This window comes from Sphaeramia orbicularis, chromosome 21 (genome assembly GCF_902148855.1).
Source record: "Sphaeramia orbicularis chromosome 21, fSphaOr1.1, whole genome shotgun sequence".
Lineage (NCBI taxonomy): Eukaryota > Metazoa > Chordata > Actinopteri > Kurtiformes > Apogonidae > Sphaeramia > Sphaeramia orbicularis.
This window is the reverse complement of record NC_043977.1, coordinates 55,746,785-55,774,214: the sequence shown is the minus strand read 5'-3', so window position 1 is coordinate 55,774,214 and position 27,430 is coordinate 55,746,785. Positions and strand designations below refer to the sequence as shown.

General features: G+C 36.8%; 1 protein-coding gene across 3 annotated transcripts; it reads right to left on the bottom strand.

Annotated features, from left to right (window-relative positions):
* Positions 1-301: 301 nt before the first annotated feature.
* On the bottom strand, positions 302-9,770 carry mmadhcb (metabolism of cobalamin associated Db). Of its 3 annotated transcripts, none has more exons than XM_030125593.1 (8): positions 9,443-9,493; positions 9,220-9,290; positions 6,539-6,683; positions 6,210-6,427; positions 4,478-4,583; positions 2,809-2,939; positions 2,623-2,709; positions 302-711 (listed from the first exon to the last, which is right to left on the bottom strand). In XM_030125593.1, the coding sequence occupies exons 1-8, from the start codon at positions 9,486-9,488 to the stop codon at positions 517-519; spliced, it is 999 nt and encodes a 332-aa protein (XP_029981453.1). In that variant the 5' UTR covers positions 9,489-9,493; the 3' UTR covers positions 302-516. The 3 variants fall into 3 exon arrangements, with proteins under 3 accessions (XP_029981453.1, XP_029981455.1, XP_029981454.1); XM_030125595.1 differs by lacking the exon at positions 9,443-9,493 and adding an exon at positions 9,557-9,770 and having other exon boundaries at positions 517-711; positions 9,238-9,290; XM_030125594.1 differs by having other exon boundaries at positions 517-711; positions 9,238-9,290.
* Positions 9,771-27,430: the final 17,660 nt, after the last annotated feature.

Below are 27,430 nucleotides of genomic sequence, written 5' to 3'. Positions count from 1 at the left end.
AACTTGTACTTTGCTGACATTTCCTGGGTCTTAGGAGGTTAAATTTTAATTTAGTTTTGACAGATTTTAGCTCAGGTCATAGTGTTGTTGTAAAATCACACATAACACACACAAGTTAGTCTGCAGACCATTTAGAATCAGTTTCATGTGGCATCACAGTCAGGTCCTGTCCATTTGTGTTCACACACGGGCCTTTTCAGGATGGATTTGGTCAGTATGTGTTTTAAAGCAGTCACTGGAGTAAAAGTGTCTTGTGTATTTGCTTTGTTCTAGACTTGTGGAAATATTTCACAGGAAAGAATTTAAAAACAAAACTAGAGATTTAATGTGATCACATTTCATGTCAACAGTTTTGGTCAACAAAGACTTGTACCTTTAAATAGAAGTCGTCTACTACGTATACACACACGGCTAAGGTTCACCTGTTCTTAGAGGGTTTTATTGAGGCTGGAATTAGGAATAGCAGCCGCTCAGATGACCAGTCCATATTCATTTTCACATGGCTTTGAATCATATTCAGCTTTCCTGCAGCTTCTTCATGATGAGGCTGCTTGACGGTGCGTTGGTGAATATCGTCCCCACAAAAACGTGTGTGCCCCACAGCGAGTGTCGGATCACTCTGCAGCATCCCAGGTCCTCGATCTGGAAGCCCAGCTGACGGTAGCGCTCGTCGGTCTCAAACAGCGTGTTGTTGGTGTACGAGCCGAAGAACTGAGGAGGACACACACCATCAGTCACTTATCTGACACCTGTTCTGTCAAAACAGCAGAAAAACTAGAAGTGTTCTGATACTTTTTGCTATCATACTTCTGACATGATCATCCACTTAACAGCACTGACCACTCATCAAGGTTATTATCAATAATGAAAACTAACGAAATGACGAAAACTAGAATTGTAAAAACATTTTCGTTAACTGAAATAAATAAAAACTATAATTAAAAGAAAAAAATGATAACTAACTGAAACTGTATTGTGTGTTTACAAAACTAACTAAAACGGATAAAAATTATGGATAAAATTCCCTTTGTTTTCGTCTTTGTCGATGTCGGATTGATACAAAAGCGATTTATTTCGCTGTAGCAATTTTATCTAGCGGCACCATATGATATTTAACGGTCCGTCACTTGTGGTTTCCAGTCATCTTCTGGTCCCCACTCTACCTGGAAACATGGAGACTAAAGTTGGGAGAAAGCAGCAGAGTCCTGTCTGGGATTTATGTGAATACGACGACAGAGAAGAAGAGAAAAGACATGAAGAAACTAAAACTAATACTAAAACTAAACTAAAACTAAGCAATTAGAAAAAAAAAATTAAAACTAATAAAAACTAGCAAACCTGCTCTAAAAACAAATTAAAACTGAATTAGAGAAAAAAAAGTCCAAACTAAATAAAACTAAACAATAATGAAAAATCCAAAACTATTAGAACCTTGCCGCTCATCAGTCTGAATCCCTCGCAGAGCCTGATTACATCCACACTAATTCTCCGATCGTTATCCGATTTCTGGAGTTTTCAGATTATTCCAGGGGTCATGTAAACAGCATAATCCGATATGTTTTATCAGAAAACAGCAGTAATCTGATTAGGAGAAATCGGATTAATGCACTTGGATTTGTCCCCAGTACTCCAGCGTCTTCCTGTTTGTATACAGGTTCATCTGATTTATTTAGTTCTTTTACGTCTATGCAGGTATAGAGGGTATGCACATACGTCTCTTCGCCCTGGGCCATGCCCCTCAAAATCCGACTGAGTGGCAAAATCAGCCCCCCCCCCCCCCCCCCCCCCCCCCCAGTATCAACATTTCCTGAAAGTTTCATCCAAATCCGTACGTAACTTTCTGAGTTATCTTGCTAACAGACAAACCCCAATGAAAACATAACCTTCGCTGTTCCTTGGTGGAGGTAATAGTAATAAATAGCTAATTATGTAATATGTATGTATATTATAAATATATGTATGTATGTATAGTTTAATAATCACGACATAAAAGTTATAATAAGGTAAGATCACATACAACCAGACTCATAAAAGTTTTTTATCAAGAGCCATCCACTCTCTAAATCACCAGCATATACCATAGCCACCAGCACTTTGAATCCAAGTCAGAGGACTTTTATATAAAATGCACTTTTTTTTTATATAATTGCACTTTTATATAGTAGTATTTTAATATTGATGTGTTTCGGTGTGTGTGTTGTGTGTGAATGTATTTATGAGTGAGAAGAATGCAGTATGAATGTTACTGTGTTTTTTTTATGTGGGGGCATGTGCAATTTCATTGTATTTATTATGCAATGACAAATAAAGCTTCTATTCTATTCTATTCTATTCTATTCTATTCTATTCTATTCTAACAGTAATAGTTATATGACACATAATAATAATAATAATAATAATGTATGGGTTTTGGGTAAAAGATCCAAATAATGATTCACTTGACTGTTCCAAATTCTGACTTGAGCTACAGCTATAGCAGAGTCTGAGAAAGGGCAGTAAAATTTAAAAAAATAAATTAGGCAACTACAATGTGTAGTTTCAGGAGTGACAACACATGTATGACGTATCCATATTGCATTTCTCGTGTTTCTCTTGTGGTCCTGAATTGCAGCAGCTACATACCGCCAGGCCTGAAGACGGATCGATGAAGTCGGCCCAGAAGCCCTCCCCCTGCAGGGCGTAGCAGATTTCCTTGGCTCCATCTATAAACTGCACAGTGGAGGAACCGGTCACTCTCACACTCACACTCTACTGTGCTCAGTGATAACTGTCGGTGCAAATGCTCTTTAAAGTCAGACACAAACTGACCTTGTCCAGCATCTGCTCCCTCTCCTGTTCCACCTCAGCTGACCACGCCGTCATGTCGTTCTGGGTCTTCTGGGTCACGGTGACCACCATCATACCAGAAGACGGAGCCTCGGGGAACATTAACTGGAAATCTGTTCAGAGGAAGGTTATTATCGTTAACCAAAACTAACGAAATGACGAAAACTAGAATTGAAAAAACATGTTCGTTAACTGAAATAAATAAAAACTATAATTAAAAGAAAAAAAATATAACTAACTGACACTGTACTGTGTGCTTATAAAACTAACTAAAACAGATAAAAATTATGGATAAAATTCCCTTTGTTTTCGTCTTTGTCAATGTCGGATTGATATGAAATCAATTTATTTCCCTCCACCAATTTTAGCTGCTAGCACTAGCTGGGGGTGTTATTTCAGGAAACTCTTCAGATTCAACTTTAGCCCAGATTTTCTAACGCTCCCATGTCTTGGGAATTACAAAAACGTGAACAAATTTCAAATCAAGCCCCCCCCCCCCCACACACACACACACACACACACACACTCCGAAAATTACTTTTTCAACCCTGAAAACATGAGGTTTTTGTCAACTGTCAAACCTGTTTCACTGTTGATTAAGTACAATGTGTCAATCTGCTCATGCTGGGCCCTTTAATGTTTTTTCTGAGACATGTCATGTCTTCAGAGTGCTTTCCACTACAACAGGTGTAGTGTCAAAGTCAAATTATATGTCAAAGGTCACCCAAATGGTCCAAATACATATTTCATGGAATTCAGCTGTTAATGTGGGTTCTTCCAAATGGAATGTACATGTTGTAATATTTAGTCTGTAATGTGTCTTTAAAGGGCCAAAGGCCTTGGGGGGTCCCACCAGGAAACCAGAGGGAAAAGAACTGAGGACAGATTTGATAAAATGTCAGAATGGTATGAATTTTTGAAAAAACTAGGCATTTTGGTGACCTTTAACCTACAACATGACCTTGACATTAGACTGTTCATAGTACAAAGTACTCTTACAATACAATATGGCACTGACAAGATGGCCCATCATGAACATATTTATACATTGCACTGGACAAAAGAGCGGAGAAACTGGGAAAGTTGCAAAAAACATGGATTTTCAGAGGTAAAAAAGTAAATTGGGGGGGGGGGGGGGGGGGGTTGGATGAAAATTTCAAAAAAATTACACAGGAGTGCTTAGAACATCTTGTTGCATCAGAAAATCAGGGTTAATGTGGTATTTGATATTAACTCTTTTCGTCCCCACTCTACCTGGAAACATGAAGACTAAAGTTGGGAGAATCCCTGTCTGGGATTTATTTGAATACGACGACAGAGAAGAAGAGAAAAAATACGACCAAACTAAAACTAAACTAAAACTAAGCATTTAGAAAATAACAAACACTAATAAAAACTATCAAACCTGCTCTAAAAACGAATTAAAACTAACTGAATTAGAGGAAAAAAAGTCAAAACTAAACAAAACTTAACTATAATGAAAAATCCAAAACTATTATAACCTTGGTTCAGAGGAATAACAGCAGACAGACGCACATGAACTGATAATGCTGGTCTGTGAGGTTTAGGCTCCCTCTGGTGGACACAAGAGGAATGACAGACATCTGACAGAACAGGCTGTAACAGTCTGTTTGGGAGTGCAGTGCAGTACCTTTCTTCAGCAGCTCAGGACATGACTGAATGGCACATTCCACGTTGGAGTCAAAGTACTTGTCAGCTCTGTTCATGTTCTGAGGCGACAGCGGATCATCTTTTTCCTGACACACACACACACACATTTTATCTCCATGTATTAAGTGGACATTATAGTGTGTTACTATAATTTCCTTCAGACTTAACACTCCCCTTAACCATAACATGCCTAAACCAAACCCGACCCTGAAAATACTTTGAATCTCCAAACTGAGTTCCATCTCCATAATCCAACAGGGCGTCTACACCACTTTACATACAAACTAGGGCTGCAAATAATGACTGTGTCTGTAGTTGACTAGTCATCCACTACTGTAACGACTAGTCAACAAGTCAGATTATGAACTGCAAAAAAACAAAAAACCCAATAGCTCTTATTTCTATTTACTGCAACAATAAAACACATTTTCTTTCTTTTATCAAGATTTGATGCACAACAATTACAATTAGGGGTGTGTATCGGCAAGAATCTGGTGATATGATACAAATCACAATACTGGCATCATGATAGCATATATCACAATATATAATGTGGCTGTGTGGTTGAAAATTTATTGTTTCATAGTGTGGAAAACTCACATGCAGGTGTGTAAACAGGTACAGTGTGTATTACACACAACCCAAGGTCAGATACCGGATTGGTGTGTTTACATTTGGCTAGAAGGCTGGTGCTCCACAGTTTAAAGCTGATCTTTGTACAAAGAATATCAATAAATATGAGGTAGAAAAATATTAGGTTGAGCACTGTACAGTCCTTTTGGCACTGATCTGGAACAGGGATCAGAAAATGCAGTACTAAAGTGGGAAAAGGAAGCGGGAATAAGAATTTCGGATGAGGAATGGGAAGAAATCTGTCAGTTTCAGTGGTCTTCTACAAATTCATTAGAATGGAGAGAGCATTGTTGGAAAAATGTGGTTAGATTTTTGAAGACCCCCCATCAGGGTAAATACAGAGATGGTTCTTCTGAGTGTTGGAGACGGTGTGGATCAAAGGAGGCCAAACATTATCATGTGTTCTGGGACTGAACCAACATGCACCTATACTGGAGGGATATTCACAGGACTTTAATATCGGTCTTCAAGGTTCATGTTCCCTATAACTTTGTAAATTTATATCTTGGTGATGTCTCAGTACTAGAAGAGAAGGAGGATACAAAATTATTACAGGCGCTTTCAGCAGCCAGCAAGACATCTATTACAAGAAGGTGGTTAAAGCCAACTCCACCAACATTAGAAGACTGGTACGAGATCGTCTGCAAATTTTCAAAATGGAAAAATGGATTTACTTTATCAGAATCCAGAGGGATGAATTTTACCATATTTGGGACAAATGGATTAAGTTTGTACCCTCCAGCCGCCCAGAATTTGGATCACTCCTCTAAAAATTTCTTCTTTATAATCTCCCTGTCTGTATTCTTTGCTTATGTTTTACTTTTGCATAAACATGTGTAATGTTGAAAGCTGTGATTGTCTTTTTTTTAAGTGAGAAATACCAAAACTGTAAGCACTCAGTTCATATGCTTTTTTTTTTTTTCTGTCTGACACTTATTTGTGTAGAAAATAAGAAATACAAAAAGGACTCTAATAGATGTCACATGTATGAATGGGAATGATGAGATATCTCGCTCCTTTTCAAATAAAAAACAAAATTTAAAAAAAAAGAAAACGCAGTACTAAAGTGGATCACTTACAAACAACTCCCCGGCAACCTGGGCCAGTATGAATTCATGTCGGTCGCTGCTGGACGGGGCAGAGAGAACATCAGGGACCATCTTATGAGCCGGGGTGGTCCTCTGCTCTGCCAGTCCCTCTAGGTGACAGTCAAAGCCCATGTTACCCGGCAGCTGGAAGCGCTGATCCAGGGGTCCGAAAGGCCCCATACTCTCATCAGGCCACACCGTCCGCAGTCCTAAAACAGGATGATGACACACAACACAGGAAGCAGGACAGATACACCAACACTCCTTTGACAAACAGTATTTATTTAGTGTAGAAATGTAAAAAAGGTTGGAGTCCATACCCATATCAGAGGGAGTGGTGGCTATGTGGGGTTCATCAGACCCAGAGGATCCAGCAGCTGAGAAGGTTCTAGTTCCTGCTACACGACCCACCAATGCACTGAGTCCAGGGAGGTAAGTGACCAGCCTGGCTCTGCTGCACAGAACCTGCACAAAAACACCCACAGACCCCTACATTAACACAAATATAGACATTATCCACCCACTATAGCAGTGGTTTCCAACCTTTTTTGGCTCGTGACCCCATTTTAAATTTATTTATAGAGCACTTTTCACAGACAGAGTCACAAAGTGCTTTATCAATTCAAATCAGAATCAAATTAAGTTTACAGAGACCCAACAGAATCCTTCAGGAGCAAACACTTGTGATTGGTGACAGTGGTGATTTTAACATTACAAATTTATGGCGACCCAAAACATTCAAAACAGATAAAAAAAATTTCGCTAAAATTAATTTGTCTTTGATTATGTAATAGTTTGCTACACTATGTTGTAAATAAACGTGAATTTAAACGTCATTTAAGTCTATATAATGTACATTATTGTGGACAGAGGCAGTAAATCCAGGTGTAGATTACTGCACAAAGGGAGAATTGGATTTTCCTTGGTCAGGATATGTACAGTCAGTCTAGCTTGGATTTACAAGGAGGACAATTAATACTGAACAAACAAGAACTGAAACTATGAATTATGAAAGAGCTGCAGCATCTGAAACTGACCACAATGAACATTTGACAGATAAACAGAACCACAGTGCTGCAGTTTCACACTCACAGTTTGTCATGTCTTTGATGGGTTGGGATTGTGTCTGTCAACTCACCTTATATATATTTTTTAAATTTTATTTTTCATCAATTACTAGAAATTTCAGGTGACCCCATTTGAATTCCAGGCAACCCCAAGGTAGAAAACCACTGCACTAGTATGCAGCATCCTCCAAATGAATACTAATATGTTACACAAGCTCTCACTAAAACACAAGAAACACTGAAAACACTGCAAAAGGTTAAAGACCAACAACCACAAAACAAGTGTCCAGTTAGTTTGATTTGTTGTGCAGGAGTCTGTGTGACTTTTCCATATAGCAATATTTAATCAAAACAACTTCTCTGTGACACCACCGAATTACGCAGTTTGTTCCTGTTCCAGACTCAGAGTGAATTGTACCAGAATGTTGTAGAAATGGCACAACATTTGCCTCAGATGAAAACAGAGCTGGATATGCAAGACTACACTTTTAGTGCTGACGGGCTAGCTCAGGGCTCTCAAACTCCTTTTCTTTCAGGTTCCACATTCAGCCCGAATTGATCTGCAGTGGGCTGAACCAGTAAAATAATAACATAATAACCTATAAATAATGACAACTCCAAATTTCTGTTTTTGTTTTAGTGTAAAAAACCCATTAAATTATAAAATACTTGCTTTTATAAACTATCCAAACAAAAAAAGATGTGAATAACCTGAAAAAACTGAAATTTCTAAAGAAAAATAAGTGCAATTTTAACAATATTATGCCTCAACTTAACATTTCTACATGCGCATTATGGATTGGATCTAAAGACATTAAACACTTAGGAACAGGCCCATTGTTAAAATTGTGCTTAATTTTCTTTAGGCATTTCAAGTTGTTCAGGTTATTCACATTTTATCATAACAGAATAGTTTGTAAATGTAAATATTTTCAGAATTTAAAATTATTTTTTGCACAAGTTGTCATTATTTATTGGCATAATGCAGTGGCTGTCAGTATTTTTCTGTCAGGTCCCCTTTTGGAGGATGAAAAATCTCCAGGCCCCCCCCAACCCCAGCAACATTGTAACAACACTTTTTGCTTTTTCTTGAATAATTTGTTGTTCAAATTAAAAATAACTTAGATTTTTTACTTGAACAACACAGATAAACTCAACCAGACTGCTCTGAGACAATATTTTTCCAAATAAAAATTGGAAATGCACAATTATCTTACAACTATGACAATAAAGTTACTTTTTTTTTGGAACAACAAACAAATTTTGGTAATAAAGATGAGCATTTTAACAATATCAGTGGCTACAATGAGCCTGTTTCCATTTCACATCTCAGAACATTAAAGTGCAAACTGTACAAACTGTGCAAAAACAGAAACATTCCACATTTTTCTTTTCCAGTTCAGTCCTTGTCCAGTGTCCAAACCTAAACTCGTTGTCTAGTCTAGTGACAGATCACCATGGCAGTAGACTGGTTTGGTGGACGTCCCTAAAATGAGTCCAGGGTGCTCCAACACTAAAATATTAGTTCCACCTGCTACATGTTCTAACCTGAAGGAGAAAAAAAAACAACCACCCAGGAGAGATCCCATGCCCTCCTGGCACACCTTCGCGCCCACACTTTGAGAAACACTGGCATAATGTAATATAACTTTTTTCACATCAAACTGAGAAGAAAATATGGAGTCATTATGTTTTGTAGGTTATGCTGTTATGCTATGATGCTATTATGAGTTCCACAGCCTTGACTGTGGAATTGTTTGCACTTTGTAAATTCATCCCAGGGGCCGGACTGGAACCATTGGCGAGCCGCGTTTGGCCGCATGTTTGACCGCCCTGGACCAGCTGGACTTCAGTAAACCTGCCTGGATGTCACTATCACAACTATTTTAATGATACACAACAGTAGGACTATTCCAGCTGACAAACCCACAGACCTGTAACATGTGACTTACAGAGGCCATCCTGTTGTTACTGTGCTTTTTTCCCCCAATATCCAGTTGTGTTTCTGGAAGAGAAGATGATAACAAACTCATAAACAGCCATTTTACAGATGAGTAAAGTTACACAACAGCTTCTACTGTCACCGAGGTAATGGAAAATATGAAGCCTTATCTTATCATTTAAGCATTTACATACATCTGTTATCCATTAACAAACCCTGTCTAAGCACACTGTTGTGAAAGACTGTTAAATCTGTAACCATTAATCTGCTAACGAAACAAAAACAAAACATTTAAGTACCATAAAGTAACCGGTAACTTATTATTTACCCCCTTTGTAGCGAAAATCCACCAGAACACGTTATTTAGTCTCCATATTATTCACAACGACATAGAAATAAACAGATATTCGATTTGTACTCTATTGTGTTGTGATATTTGTCTATTAGATAAGTATTTGTCCAGACTGAACTCCTTTAAAACAGACTGTTCTGCATATTTAACTGAACTCCGCCATACTACATTCACCTTGGATCCGCGCATGCGTACTTTCCACCTTCTTCCTCTTCTATGGGGTTGGCTCATAAGTTAGACGCACTCTACCGCCACCTAATGGTTAGGAGGAGAGGGTGCGCCTTTTTATTTAGGACAGCACAGTTTATAATACAAATACAGCTTCTTTCATATTAACCCTTTCATGCATAGTGGTCACTCCAGTGGACAGCTACTGTACAGCTGTTCTCTTGTATATTCATGGATTTTTTTTTTGGCCTTTTCTTTTCTTTCTTTTTTTTTTTTTTTTTGTTTTTTATTTTATTTTATTTTTTTTACACATATCTTCTTTAAAGTTTTAAGACTCTATATATCTTTTCTGGCATTAATTGGTAACATTATGTATCATAAACCCCCAGAATCACAAGCCCTCCTCATAGTTTTCACACAGTTTATCAGTAAATACATGTTTCTGTGCGTCAAAAATTAAACGTGTGGTGTCCAGCTGGGTGGACATTTTTGCAACTTCATGAAAAATACGCTCATAAGATTTTTTTTCCATTATTATTATTATTATTATTATTATTATTATTATTATTATTATTATTTATTTATTTATTTATTTATTTATTTATTTTTTTAATTTATTTTTCAGAAGAAAATTTTCAATCACATTGTTTTTTTCATGCCTAAAGAGGAATAAAAACACTCAGGAAAAAAAATTTGATTAAGGTTCTCATAATTCGTGCATGAAAGGGTTAAATATATATATATATAAAAAACATTTGCAATGGAAGACATTATATAAATGCTTAATTATAATCATGTATAGAAAGAAAGTAGAAAAGAAAAAGAGGACAGGAAAGCTGGGAAAAAGAGAAAAAGTATGCCAACTTATACTAGGGGTGTCAAAGTTCAGGTGAATATATTAAGGGAAGTACAGATTTCAACAATTTTTATTGCCTTTTCGCTTTTCAGAGTACTTAATTGAGAGAATGTGTTGTTTGAAATTATTATAGAATGCAGTAAAGCACAGGTGTCAAACATGCAGCCCAGGGGCCAAATCCGGCCTGTGGGATGAATTTGTGAAATGCAAAAATTACACTGAAGATATTAACAATCATTGGTGTCGAAATCATTTTAATTCAGGTTCCACATACAGACACATCCAGTCCAATTAGATTTCAAATGGGTCAGAACCAGTAAAATATTATCATAATAACCTATAAATAATGTCAACCCCAAATGTTCTCTTTGTTTTTTGGTGTAAAAAAGTAAAATTACATGAAAATGTTTACATTCGCAAACTATACTTTTATAAAAAATGAGAATAACCTGAATAAATATGAACACACAGAAATGTCTTAAGAAAAGTAAATGCAATTTGACCAATATTCTGTCTGATACTAAATGTTTTTTGTGATTGTAACGCACATATGTAAATGATAAACTGATAAACTGAGGCAGAATATTGGTCAAATTGCATTTGTTTTTCTTAAGACGATTCAAATTGTTCATGTTATTCAGATTTTTAAGGAAACTTTGTAGATGTAGACCTGATCATAATAGAATTTTACTGTTTTCACTGGTATTATTTTACTGGTCCGGCCCATTGCAGATCAAATTGGACTGAATGTGGAACTGAACTAAAATGAGTTTGACAGGCCTGCTGTACAGTGTGGCTTTTTTGCTGAGTATTTACAACAATGAATGTGAAATTTTGACATTAAAATTAGAAGATTTATCAGGTATAGAGATTCACTTCTGAGCAAGCTACTTTCAAATAGGCCAAACAATCCATTCCTCCAAAACAACATAAAAAGTCTTTCAATGTTATTATGAATAAAATCACAGAGTTTTTGCCAAAAAGTTTTAACGGTATGGCAGTGCCAAAATAAATGAACAACAGTTTCAGGACATTCATTACAAAAGCTACAGTTTATATCAAGAGGAGAGGGTGCTCTTTTTTTTTTTTTCTCCAAAACTTTATTTCCATAATACCGTATACAAATAGATCAACAGAACATGGAAAAAACATAATGCTCAAAGTGAGGCAGGAAGAAATTAGATATAAATACAAAGATAGGTAAGTGAATTTAATAAATAAATAAAAGTAAAAGAATAAACAAGAAGCAAGGTTCTAATAGTTTCAGATTTTTCATTATACTTTAGTTTTATTTAGTTTTGAATCTTTTTTCTCTAATTCAGTTAGTTTTTATTCGTTTTTAGAGCAGGTTTGATAGTTTTTATTAGTTTTCATTATTTTCTAAATGCTTAGTTTAAGTTTAGTTTTAGGTTTTTTTTTAATATCTTTTCTCTTCTTCTCCATCGTATTCAAATAAATCCCAGACAGGACTCTGCTGCTTTCTCCCAACTTTAGTCTCCATGTTTCCAGGTAGAGTGGGGACCAGAAGACGACTGGAAACCACAAGTGACGGACCGTTAAATATCATATGGTGCCAGCAGAGAAAATTATTCGAGGGAAATAAATCGATTTCATATCAATCCGACACTGACAAAGGCAAAAACAAAGGGAATTTTAGCCATAATTTTTATAAGTTTTAGTTAGTTTTATAAACACACAATACAGTTTCAGTTAGTTATCGTTTTTTTCTTTTAATTATAGTTTTTATTTATTTCAGTTAAGGAAAATGTTTTCTCAATTCTAGTTTTCATCATTTCATTAGTTTTCATTAACGATAATAACCTTGACAAGAAGGAAGGGAAAAAAAAATATACAACTTAAATTCATCACATAAGGTTTTAGTTTTCACAGTTTTAGAGTTCGTGCTAAAGTTCAGAGTGTTCCAGTAGGATGTGAAGCTGGGTTTCTGTTTGGTAAATTTGCTCGCATGCACATGAAATTTTGCTAATAACGAAATGAGATTAAGAATAAACAGTTTCTAAACAGGCAGATCATTATTAAAGAAACCAAATAAAATATCTTCAATTTTGAAGTTCAGAGAAATATCCAGTTTTCTGTTTAAAAACAGACTGATATCCCACCGAACACCTGGACTGAAGGCCCATTCCCAAAACAGACGAGCGAATGTTTCATCAGTACTGCGACAAAATGAACCCAGAGGCTGGACACTGATCTGAAACTGAAGCAGAGCTGAATGAACTGGAGAACACCTGTGGAACACCTTCACACACACCACTCACACCTTATTCCACATGGAAAACTTCCCAGCTAATAACCAGACTTTTCCCATTCCACATCAAATTATAAATTATTCCAAAAAAGATAGAAGCTGACTTACAAACTGTATCCCTTTGAATCATTTCTCTAATGCATTTATTATTAGTTTTTTTTTTACTCAAGAATGGATCTAAATTTCCTCATGTATAATTGTGTTTGAGCAGTTTGAGGGGTGATAGTTGTTGAATGTCTGATAGTAGATGATAGCAAAGTTTTTAAACCTGAAGGGAGAGCATCAAACACAATGGCATATTCTCCTGGGAGTACAGGAATTTTATATTCTGACAAAAATTCACTATAAGTAAACAACTGACCTTCCCTGTTAAACAACTGACATTATCAGCCCAATTCTTTAAAAACAACAACTTACATTTGAAACATACATTCTGGTTATTCTATATAGAACATTTATGCGGGGAAAAGTTCTGTTTATATACCAAGGACCGACATAAAAGTAACTGTTTATGAAAATTAGAAAGTTTTACAGGAAGCTTTTCTACATCGTAGTTACACCTTAACCCTTTCATGCATTGTGGTCACGCCAGTGGACAGTTCTTCTCCAGCTGTTCTCTTGTATATTTATAGGTTTTGTTGTTTTAGTTCCATATCAGCCAACACAGTGGACACTTATGCAACATCCCATAATACACTGCAATTCATACCATTACTATAACTTTGCTGTTCTTGATAAACCTGATCTGCACTAACATGTTTAAGTGTAAATCAGTTATTTGTTAGACAATAAGAGCTGTTTTTTGCATATTATATGAGGTAATAACTAGCATTAGAGTATGTTAAAATGTGAGAAAACATCAAATTAGCAGCCTTAAAAATGTTTTTATTTCATTGTTTTCATTTTACTTTCTGATATTGGGTTTTAAATACATGTTTCTTTACTTAAAGAATTAAATGCATGGACATTTTTGTAACCCCATGAAAAAAAAAAAAAACTTGATCGCAATTTTTTTTATGCCTAAGGAGGTATAAAAACACTCCAGAAAAAAAAAATCTTGACTAAGGTTCTCATAATTCATGCATGAAAGGGTTCATATAAAGCTAAATCTGAGGAGTGGGTGTTCTCTGCAGAACCACCCAGTGTCAGTGACGCCCATAGGTTCAGTCTCACCCACTGATAGACTTCCAGAGCCTGCACGCTCAGGGCAGAGGGAGATCTGATGATCCAGAGGCTGAGGTGGTGAACATACCAACTATGCCTTACTCTAATGAAGTGTGTTTGTCTTAATAAATAAATAAATAAATAAATAAAAGTGGTTGAGCTCTGCAGACTATGAAGGCCACATCACTTGATTCCCGTCCTTTTCATATTCATCAAACAGTTCCAACCCCTTGAACCTCATGAATGGGGTCTTGGAGGAGGACCACTGAGAATATGATGATGAGGAACAATTAGGACACAAGATACAAGGTTACAAAATTACTTAAGTACCGTTTCCAAAACAAGTACCAGTGCCTCGGAGAAACTGACTCCAGCGTGCTGTGCAGATGACTACAGCGTTTAAGGTGGACTGGTTTCATGGTTGTTCTCACTGGAATGAGGTGCTGCTTTGAATCGAGCATCAGGCTACACTTTAAACTTCAGTCCTAACTTTGACAAATAAGTCGATAAAACTGCATGGTCTATTATTTTATAACACTAGTGGTGTCCTAGTCCAGTGGTTCTGAACTGGTCAGGGCTCAGGACCCACTGTCACCCCAGACCAGACCCAAACGGATAGAAGTTAAACTTCTCAAATGTATTTAATGTAAAGCTGGTGTGTTTTGAACCTGAGATAATAGAGAATACCACATATGAAAACACAGACAAATTGAATGCTAAACCAAACTGACCAGCAGGTGGCGATGATAAACATGGATGTTTCGATGAAACTGGTCCTAAAAACAGGACAGAGGGGCTAAAAATTCAAACCAGATGTAGACTGATGTTATGAAGCAGGTTTGGAAGCACTTTGAGTCTATTTTAAAAATAAATATTTACTGAGATAAAAGAGAAACTCGTTTTCAGACAAAACACATTTTAACCCTTTCATGCATGAATTATGAGAACCTTAATCAATAGTTGTTTTTTTTTTTCCTGAGTGTTTCTATTCCTTTTTAGGCATGAAAAAAATGTAAAATTTTTTATGAACCTAATTTTCATGGAGTTCCAAAAATATCCACTCAGCTGGACACCATGCATTTAGTTTCAGAAGCAAAGAAACATGTATTTACTGATATACTGCGTCAAAACTAGGAAATAAAAACATGTTTAATGCTGCTGATCTGATGTTTTCTTATATTTTAACATACCTGCATTTACCTACAACGGCATTTTTACAGTAATGGTCTGAATTACAGTGTATGGGATGATGCACTGTGTTGACTGATCTGGAACTAAAACAACAAAGTCCACAAGAGAACACCTTTGAACAGCTGTCCACTGTAGTGACCACTATGCATGAAAGGGTTTTTATTATTTTTATACAAAAATCCGCATGTAACACGGTAAAAAGGACACGAAATTTATGCACTACTATTTTTTCGAATATCTTCTTATTCTCTCACAGGTACATTTTGGGATTTGAAGTAAATATGCAAGGCAGTGTTTCACAAAAATGACCGTTGTTGCAAAATCACTCACAATTTATTTGTGTTTAAATGTTCAGGTTCCGCACATAACGTGAGTGGACACGATGGGTTACACGCCACATTTTTTACATCCAAGCTGAAAACATTTCTCTTTTCATGTATTTTGTATGACTGAGCTTTGACTTCCACTCATTTCTTATTGTGATGTAAGTCTGAAGGACTGTACGTTCTTATATTGTATGTTCTTTTAATCATGTCATATATGGATATTATACATTATACTAGATTTGACATGTTTTTATTTTCTTTTATTATTATTTTATTATTCTCTTATCTATTTATCTATACTGCATTCTCTTCTAATTCTATTTAATATTCTGATCATTTGTTCTTATTTCTCTCTCAGTGTTCCTTGTATTTATGTAAATCACACTGAACCGCCTTTATGTATGAAATATTTTATATGAAGACATTTTACTTGCCTTGTAATACCAGTGCTTTAGTGGCAACGTGCACTGTTAAAAAAAAAAAAAATCTGCAATTTAACAGAATTTTCACTGTTTATTTTACAGATTTTTCCTGCATTTTGAAGATACAGGAAAATATCAATGATATTACATAAATAGACTGTGATTTTACATGTCAAAAGTAAAATAACAGGGAAAAAACTGTACTGTAAATGTGAATAACCATAAAATTTCCGTTTTTTTAAAGAAAATTTTTCTTTTTTCACAGAAAAACACAGTTAAAATACATTTGTAAATGTATCGTAATTTCACAGATATTTCTTTTCTATTTATGAGATTAAACTGTTAATTTAAAGTTTTATACAGTAAAAAATAAATAAATAAATAAATAAATAAAACCAGATAAAATTACTGACAAATAACCATTAAAGAAGTATTTGTTCTGTAAGTTTAACAAGATTTGTTTGTTAACTGACAAATATCTTGTGTAATTACAGGAGGTTTCACAACAAAAATGATGAATAAATGTATTTTTGTGAATGTATAACATGTATAAGCACTGATAAACTGTCCAAATACAGTTTTTATCAGTGGATTGGACAAATGAGTCTCACTGAAAATTATTTATATATATATATTTTTTTTAGGTAATTTGACTGTTTTAAAACATGTAAATATTCTTTATTAAACATTAAAAAGTCAAAAAATAAGCAAAATCTCATGTAAAGTTAGGGCAAAAAGCTGTATTTTAATTATGGAAAATTACCGTATTTTTATGAGATGGTTATTTTCTGTTATTTAACAGCATTTTTTCGGCACCCCAGCTGCCGGAATATTACCATGTTTTTATGAGTTTTTTTTTTTTTACAGTGTGCTATAGAATATTTCTCGAGGGAGAAATGCATCTTGGGAAATATGCACTGTTTTTGCACTTTTCTTTCTTCCTATCTCCATTTATCTACCTTCTTGGTTGACCCAGATTCACTGTCTTTATATTGGTACGTCTAGAGGCTCTGAATTCCATTAGGAGAGCGGTCAGTCAGTCTGTCCGTCTGTCAGTCCAACAGTCAATCCAAACTGTGAAATGGCAGACGATGCTAACAGCAGTTACTTAGTCTCTGTAAACCACGACTACACAAGACCGAGCAATGAATGAAATGTAGTGAAAGGCAGAAGAGTCCTGCCATGAAAGGACACTGAGTGTTTGGGGGGGGGGGGGTTCTCCCCCAGGGCGAGGTCCCTCTGCTCTTTTCTCAGCGCTCTCCCATGGACCCTGAAAGCACCATTAGTCCCATGAGTGCTCTGTCTACAAAGATATCAGGTACATTTCAGGGGAACGCTGTCACTTTGAATAATCACAAACCAATTAGCGATAAGTCCTCCACAGCAGCTGCAGTATCAGACAGACGCTTTCAAATCACATCAGAATATAATAGAATCACACAAAAATACTTCAAATATATTCTGAAAAATACTGACAAAATACAAACTACAAAGAAATACTGATATATGCAACATATAAAGGATATATGCAAGGTACTGAACTCTTCCTTCATGTTCAGTGAGTTTAACACCAGTGTCCTCTGCTCACTCAGCGTCCACTCACTGCTGTCATATTACATGTGTTCAGAGTGGTGATGAGAATGACGCAACTTTATTAAACTGAAGAGTATATTCTCTGGAAGTGACTTTGCGGTGAGCCAGTTCCTCCCATCTGATGTGTTCATTAACGCAGCACATTCATGTACAGATGAAGCAGTTAAAGGTGCAGTCTGTGGAATTGTGTTCGCAGTCGTTCTAAAATGGTCCTGACTGTCACAGACATGAAGGAATCCTGTTCATTTCAAATCCTGATCTCACTGACAGTAGTAGTCCAGACAGAATATGTGCATTTGAAAAGCTCGGTGTCAGCCCCCAAATGATGTTTATTACCTCCACCATGGAGCTTATGTGTTTGACAGCGTTGGTTTGTTTGTCTGTTTGTCTGTCTGTCTGTGTGCAAGAAAACTCAAAAAGTTATGGACGGATTTGGATGAAAATTTCAGGAAATGTTGATACTGGCACAAGGAACAAATGATTCAATTTTGGTGGTGATCAGGGGGGTGGGGGGGCCACGGGGGCCCAGTGATCAGCCTTGGCGGAGGTCTGCGCTCTCCGAGTGGTTTTCCAGAAAAGACAGCGCAGACCTCCGCCAAGGCTGATCACTGGGCCCCCGTGGCCCCCCCACCCCCCCAATCACCACCAAAATTGAATCATTTGTTCCTTGTGCCAGTATCAACATTTCCTGAAATTTTCATCCAAATCTGGGGCACTGATCTGCCTTGGCGGAGGTCTTCGCTCTCCAAGTGCTTCTAGTGTTGTCATTGTGTGTTTTGGTCTGAGGCTCCGCCCATCACCTGTCTGCCAATCACAGAGTCAGTACCTTTGTTCATCCAGGTTGGCAGTTCCACTGAGCTGCACATGAACATTTCTGATCACAAATGTCTGACCTGAATAAACCTAAAAGGACTAAAGGGATTATTCCAAATACGACAAAGTGACAAAGAGAGAAACAAAACAAGGATCTATTCAGTTCAATTTAATTCAGTTTTATTTGTACAGTCCAATATCACAACAAGGTTATCTGAAAGGGCTTTACAGAGTCAGTTGGATGTAAACAACAACAGTCAAATAAACAGCAAGAAAATGAGTCATGTCCAGGGCTTCCCCCGTCCTTAGACCCTCCTTCTCGGCAAGGAAAAACTCAAACCCAGTGGGAAAAGGGAGAAACCTCGGGGAGAACCACAGTGAAGGACAGATCCACTCCCATGGACAGACAGGCTGTAGATGCACCAGGACTGATGGACGTCCATTTGCAGATGTAGTTCCAGTCTGCAAAGATGCAGTAGGTGGACACATGAGGGGTCCATCCCGCTGGATGAGACAGGCAGGGGCGAGGAGGCCCATCCAGACAGGTGGGGGAGGGGGTCAGGACACAGGTCAGGGCAGGACACAGACCTGTAGGAGATCTGTAGGAGATGATTTAGAAACATGGAGACGGATGAAAGAGGAGAAGGATTTGAAGACTGACGCCGGCTCTGCCTCAGTCTGACCACCAGAAGAACCACTGAGAGCCGAGGTCACCGTCTCTGCACCCGGTCCCAGACCAGCGGTGTGTTCTCCTGGGGCCAGGCTGTGGTCTCTTCTCCTGGCCCTGGTGAAGAGACCAGGTACCGCTGTAGGACTTGGGGGGTGGGGGGGATCCATTACTTCGCGGAAGTAAAAGGTAAACTTAAGGCTCATTGTCCTTTCCTCTATCTCCTGAATCTTCATAAACTTTCATTTGAGTGGGCAGAACGTTTGTCCTGTTCTATTCTATATCATACTTCTGTAGAATCCGTCTGGTGAGGATTGTTTTGTGTGAACTGTCTGGTGTGGTGGACAGGATTAGTGGAAACACCAGTAGTAGACGCTCATGCTGGATGTGCCCACCCCTAGTCTGGGGGGAGGAGCAGAGGATACCAGGCTGTACAGCAGGCCTGTCAAACTCATTTTAGTTCAGTTCCACATTCAGCCCAATATGATCTGCAGTGGGCCAGACCAGTGAAATAATACCAGTGAAAAAAGGAAAATTCTGTTATGATCAGGTTTACATCTACAAAGTTTTCTTCAAAATCTGAATAACAGGAACAACTTGAATTGTCTGAAGAAAAACAAGTGCAATTTTAACAATATTCTGCCTCAGTTTATCAGTTTATCATTTACACGTGTACATTACAATTGTACAAAACATTTAGTAACAGGCAGAATATTGGGAAAATTGCGCTTATTTTTCTTAAGACATTTCCATTTTGTTCAGGTTATTCATGTTTTTTGCAAACGCATAGTTTGGTAACTAAACATTTTCATGTAAGTGGATTTTTTTTACACCAAGAAAACAAAGACACAGTTTGGGCTTGTGATTATTTTTTAGGTTATTATGATAATATTTACTGGTTCTGACCCACTTGAAATCTAATTGGACTGTATGTGTCTGTGTGTGGAACCTGAATTAAAATGATTTTGACACTATTGATTGTTAATATCTTCAGTGTAATTTTTGCATTTCACACATTCACCCTGCGGGCCAGATTTGGCCCCCGGGCCGCATGTTTGACACCTGTGCTCTACAGTATTTGGAATGTGATTGCAGTACCAGTTTTGGCCACAATCCTACATACAGCACCTTTAATTTTCTTTAGACCAGGGGTCGGAAACCTTTAACACTCAAAGAGCCATTTCGACCCGGTTTCCACGGAAAAGACAACACTGGGAGCCGCAAACACTTTTTGACATCTGAAATGAAGATGTTAGCCTATATATACCGTAAATTCCGGACTATAAGCTGCTACTTTTTTCCCACACTTTAAACACTGCAGCTTATACTCCGATGCGGCTTATCCAACGATTTGACCGGTACCACGGCTTGGTGCTGCGGCGCACCTCGGTGGTGCCACGGCGCCGTTGCACCGCCGTACCATGGCTCGGTGCCAGGTGCCGTGGCACCGCTGTGGTGCCTCGGCTCGAGGTGCCGGTGGTGCCGCGGCACCGGTGGCACCCAGTTGTGGCATCGCGGTGCCATGGCACCTGACACTGAGCCGTAGTACTTCAGTGCCACAGCACCTAGCGTTGGCCCCGAGGTGCCGCGGCACCTTGGTCGTGCCATGGCACCTGGCATCATTAAATTGTCAGGATCTGTGCCTGTGTGACTCTCAGCTCCTCCCTCTTGGTCATGGTCTGTGCCTGTGTGACCCTCAGTTCCTCCGTCTCTTAATAATCATCATCAGACTCACCTGCTGGCGCTGCGTGGCTGCAGCCAATTACCTTTAGCCTATTTAAGGCTTTGGTTTGCAGCCATGCAGCGCTGGTCCATTTTTCCTCTTCACTCTTTTTCATAACCCGGACATTATCCATTTTCATCTACGGACTCTGACTCAGGTTTTGTGTGTTTTTTTTGTCTTCCTTTATGGACTCTGTTCTTGGTTCTGTGCTTTCCGTTGTTTAGTTTTTATTTTTGTTTAATAAACTTGTGTTTTTTTCCCTTCAGTACTGAGCATTTGAGTCCTCTCTTTTCTCCCCGTCGTGACATAAATGTTCTATTTTCTTCAGATATTTTTCTTTTCTTAGATTTCTCCATACTTGGCCTACCTGGGGTTGAAAGTCTCGATAAATGTATAGCGTTTTGGCGGGCTGTCGGAGAGTGTGACGCATATTTTGAGCGACGAAAAATAATAATAATAATATATATATATATATATATATATATATATATATATATATATATATATATATATATATATATATATATATATATATATATATATATAATTTTATTTTAATATTTCGAGATCACAATAATCTTACAATTTACAACTACAATTAAACAAACACAAATAAAATACTTTGTTCAGATATTGTGCAGTTTTGGTGTCGCAGGGCATTCCGCGCATGCCGGCTGCCGGCTGACACGTCAAGTGCTGTCAAACGTCTCTGAAGAAGGCGAATGCTGATCATCGAAATTGCACAAGGTCTGAAGAAAGAAGTTAAAAACTTTGACTTAATAAGAAGACATGATACACGTTTTTGAGACAAATAACATACACTTCAATCGGACACTTATAATTTATTTTCCCAAGCCACGCAGAGCCGCAACATAAGGATGAAAGAGTCGCATGCGGCTCCGGAGCCGCGGGTTGCTGACCCCTGCTTTAGACATTTCAGGTTGTTCATATTTGTTCAGGTTATTCACATTTTATTGTAACAGGATAGTTTGTAAATGTAAATATTTTCATAAATTAATGTTATTTTTTGCACTTAAATAAAGACAAAAAATTTGAACTTTGTATTATTTATAGGGATAGTGTAATATTATTTTTTTCACATCAAACAGAGAAGAAAATATTTAGTCATTCTGTTTTTGTCGGTTCTTCTGCTGTTCTTATTTGACTGTAGATCATATTGGTCTGTATGTGGAACCTGAACTAAAATGCATTCCACAGCCTTAACTGTGGAATTTTTACACTTTGCAAATTCATCCCACGGGCCGGATTGGAACCTTTGGTGGGACGCATTTGGCCCCCAGGCCTCAGGTTTGAGACCCCTGCTCTTGAAGATAATGTTCAGCAGATTAATGACTGACTGAAACAAATGCAGTAGCAGATGAATGAACACGTCCAAAAGTGTTTTACCCAAGTAGAGGGTCACGATAAACTGTGAGCGTCAGCCATTTTTTATTTGCAACAACAACAAATGTACTTGAACACAACACACTGGTAATATCGAAGTCACAAGTGGAAAGGATCATCTTCCTGACAGCGCCTGAAGGCAGCATTAGTTCCATCTTAAGCTGTTATTAAGGCGGATCCAAATGTTGTGTTGAAGGCTGAAGTGCACATGTGGTTTGTAGATGCCATTAGAACTGTTTGTTATTTAAATCAATAGATATTTTTATATATACTTTTATACTGTTGTTATTATTTCTTTATAGATATTTTTTTAAAATATGTTTTTACTTTTATACTTTTGTGGTTGTTGTTTGAGCTGCCTCTGGAATAAAGGACACGTTGTTTGTTGTTTTCAGACAGGTACGTTTCACATTTTTGCTATTTTTTTTTTTATAATTGTTTAATCAAATTGAATTGAAGGAAATCATCAATAGATTAATCATTTACAAAAATAATGAATAGCTGCAGCTCTAAACTTGAGGATTAGGACTTTACAGCACTGTTTGCCATGCTTAACCTCCTCAGACCCAGGAAATTTCAGCAAAGTATCAGCTTTTTTTGTTTTTTTATTAAATAAGTGCCTATATTGGAAACATCATGATACAACAGTTTTTTCAGATGCAGTTTTTAAAATTTTTATGGAAAGTCCTTTGTGGTGGACAGTTTTCTTTTCCTTTTTTTTGTATAAAGTTGTGAAACTCTTATCCACAAATGTGGACAGAAAACCCATAGCTGGGTCTGAGGAGGTTATCATGGGTTGTCAAATGCGATCATCCAGCTCCTAAATGTGGTGGTCAGTCTAGTCCAGACTGTGGTCACTGGTTCATCCTCCCCTGGATAAAAGACGCTAATAAGCCAGTAAAGGTGAATAACATAGAAATAGTTTTATTTTTTCAAGTCAAATCATCAGTTCTGCATATTGCACACTGAATCTGCACTATGCAGACTTACAGAATAGATACATTTTTACTAGATCTTTTGTTTGATTCTGTGTTGTTCTGCCGCCCATAAAAGAGTATATAAAAAAAAAAAGCTTGTATATTTTAAACCAGGTTTCTCAAACACCAAAGGTTCCAATCCAGCCCCTGGGAGGAATCTGTAAAGTGCAAAAATTCCACAGTCCAGGCTGTGGAACTCATTTTAGTTCAGGTTCCACATACAGACCAATATGATCTACAGTCAAAGAATAACAGCAGAAGAACCTGCAAAAAAGAATGACTGCAGATTTTCTTCTTGATTTGATGTGAAAACAATATTACATTATGCCTATAAATAATGACAACTTCAAATTTTTGCCTTTGTTTTAGTGCAAAAAATAACATTAAATTATGAAAATATTTACATTTTACAAAAAAGATGTGAATAACCTGAAAAAACTGAAATTTCATTTGAAAAATAAGCGCAATTTTAATTTTAATTTATGCCTCAACTTATTATTTATACATGTACATTACACACAGTGTTCCATAAACATTTGGTAACAGGCAGAATATTGTTAAAATTTTGGAGTTTGGAACTAAAATTTGAACAATTTCTACAATATTCCATCTCTTATTATTAACACAACTCCAGATCACAGTGGATCCATAAATGCACAAAACATTTAGTAACAGGTAGAATATTGTTAAAATTGCACATTTCAAGTTGTTGATCTTTGTTTTTATTTCTGTATTTATTTGCATTTTATTGTGAAAGAATAGTTTTGTAAATGTAAATATTTTCACAGTGTAATGTTGTTTTTTTTTTTCATTTAAATTTTTTGCACAAAATTTTTCACAAAGAAAATTTGTAGTTGTCATTATTTATGGGTTATTGTGTTGTTATTTTTACTGTAGATCACATTGGTCTGTATGTTGAACCTGAACCAAAAGGATTTGGACAACCTGGACTGCTCAGGTTGAGTTTTGCACTTTCATCCCGCAGGAACCTTTGGCGGGCCAGATTTGGCCCCCAGGACGCATGTTTGACACCTGTGATCTACAGTAAAATAATAATAACATAAAAACCTACAAAAAATAATGACTCCATATTTTCTTCTCGGTTTGATGTGAAAAAAATATTACATTACACCTGTAAATAATACAAACTTCCAATTTTTGTCTTTGTTTTAGTGCAAAAAATAACATTCAATTATAAAAACATTTCCATTTACAAACTATCCTGTAACAATAAAATGTGAATAACTTGAACAAATATGAACAACCTGAAATATCTAAAGAAAATTAAGCACAATTTTAACAATTTTCTGCCTGTTCCTCAGTGTTTATTGTCTTTGTAGATCTGATCCAGAATGCACATGTAGAAATGATAAGTTGAGGCAGAATATTGTTAAAATTGCACTTATTTTCTTAAGAAATATCAGTTTTTTCAGGTTATTCACATCTTTTTTGTTTGGATAGTTTATTAAATTAAGTATTTTCATAGTTTAATGGGGGGTTTTGCACTAAAACAAAGACAAAAATGTGGAATTCTTGTTATTTATAGGTTATTCTGTTATTATTTTACTGCTCCGGCCCACTGCAGATCAAATGGGGCTGAATGTGGAACCTGAAAGAAAATGAGCTTGAGAGCCCTGGTTTAAACATTTGATTAGTGCCATTAAATGGACCCTGTAAACCAGATCAGATAGTCATTTGAAGTGCAGCATGTTCAGCCTGGAGGGTCTTTTGGTGCCAGAGTCTCAGATGACCCTGTGGATGTGGAATGATGCAGATAGACTGTGACAATGAGGAGGAGGATGTCAGAGGAGGGCTCCCAGAGAAATGTCATTTTTCATCCATTTTCCTCCTTTCTGTCCTTTCTCTTTCCACACCACCTCACACCAGAGTGAGTCGTTTAGCTGGAAGGCTGCGGATCACTGGAAAAAGAGTGTCATTATAGGCCTAGGATGTGAAACAAATGAAAACTAATGGTGTGTTTGTGGTCCCTCTGACCATGTCCCTTTGCTTTTTGCTTTATTCTGACTAGTATTTAACGATTACTGGTATAGTGATAAACTGCAGTAAAATTTCCACTGGTTAGTATTACCGTTTAAATTCTAATTATCATGATAACTGTGTTCGTTTACCGCACTTTGAAAATCATGGTGATACTGCTCATTTCCTGGAGAAACAGATCAGCCTAACATGTTTTAAATCCTCATTCTTTCAGTATATTTACATTTGTTCATTAAACAGTTCAGGAAAATAGGATTGTGTTTCACTTTCTGTTTGTGTGTGTATGATAGTGGATATGTGTGACACTAGGAATGATTTGATCTGGAAAGGGTCAAACAGGCCCACTCTGACCTGTGCAACTACTTTTTTTTCCCACTCAAAAAACCACTCAGGAATCAATAGGAGAACTGATAAGGAATTGGACTGGTGAGCAGAATGGACAATGGTAGCCCTGCGATGAACTGGCGACTTGTCCGGGGTGTACCCGCCTTCGCCTCTATGCAGCTGCGATAGGCTCCAAGCGACCCTCCGTGACCCTAGTGAGGATAAAGCGGGTTCAGAAAATGAATGAATGAATGAATGAATGTACAATGGTACTGATAATTGATAAAATCCTATTAATTCCCACCACTGGTGCAGATATCTGTTATGTCCATAAGGTGCCAGCTTTAATGCACATTTGTATGTTTGATATTTACATGTTAATATTTGAACGTTTCTGCAACAGAAAGTAGATTGTGCATGTTATTTCTTCTTTTTTTGTCAAAATACAACTTGGTTGCATTATTTCAGTGTGTGTTTAAGTACTTTTGAACATTTTGAGCACATTTCAACAATACCACGATAATAATGATAACCATGATAATTTTGGTCACAATAACCGTGATATGAAATTTTCATATTGTTACACCCCTAATATACATACATACATATATGTGTGTGTGTGTGTGTGTGTGTGTGTACACTCTCAAAAACAGAGGTACCAGCTTGTACTTAAAAGGGTCCAAATGCTTGTCTCTGGGGGTGTACTTTTTTGAGAGACATTTCTGTACCCTTTGGAAATGGTCCATTTTTGTACCTTAAGTACTTTACATAGAAAGAAAACTCTCATATAGTTGATAATGCCATGATGTTTAAAGTTTGAACCAGTGGCTTAATTGAGAAAAAAAAACAAACAATGGCATAGGCAAGCTACGACATCAAGACACGGAGGTGTGAATGAAAACTGGAAAAAACAGAGATTATGTCAATAATCAGAGGTTCTAATAAGAGAAATAAATTATTAGGCTATTATCATTGAGCTAATTGGGCTATTAAATTAAAACACAAATTATTATTAACCCTTTCATGCACAGTGGTCACTCCAGTGGACAGCTCTTCTACAGCTGTTCTCTTGTATATTCATGGATTTTCTTGTTCTTTTCATTGTTTTTTTGTTTTGTTTTGTTTTGTTTTTTTTTTTACACATATCTTTATTAAAGTTTTAAGACACTACATATCTTTTCTGACATGAATTGGTAACATTATGTAGATCTCTCCTGAGCATAAACCCCCAGAATCACAAGCCCTCTCCATAGTTTTCACACAATTTAACAGTAAATACATGTTTCTGTGCATCAAAAATTAAACGTGTGGTGTCCAGCTGAGTGGACATTTTTGCAACTTCATGAAAAATAGGTTCATAAGAAATTTTTTTTTCATTGTTATTTTTTGTATGTATTTTTTTTTTTTTACATTTTTAAAATAATTTTTATTTATTTTTTATTTATTTTTCAGAAGAAAATTTTCAATCGCATTGTTTTTTTCATCCCTAAAGAGGAATAAAAACACTCAGGAAAAAATTTTGATTAAGGTTCTCATAATTCGTGCATGAAAGGGTTAAATATAATATAGAGTAATTACAGTATGATATATAATAAATAATGTGCTCAGCCTAATGTTTGAACTCTAATTAGTCCTACTGTTCCGTTCTAGCCTATAGCCTATTCTCATGGTCTACACACAGTTTGGAATGCTGCAGGGTTCCTTATAGAACACATTTGGACTGTACAGAACTCTGGACCCTTTTTCATAGTCTGAAGGGGACATTCTGGCCTCCTACAGACCAATATTGTACTTTTGAGAGAACATTCTTAAAAAATGTACTTATAGGTTCATAAATGTTCTGATCTCATACCTCTGTTTTTGAGAGTGTATGTATACACACACACACACACACACACACACACACACACACACACACACAGTTCAGTATCTGATGGCACACATTTGCTTGGATAT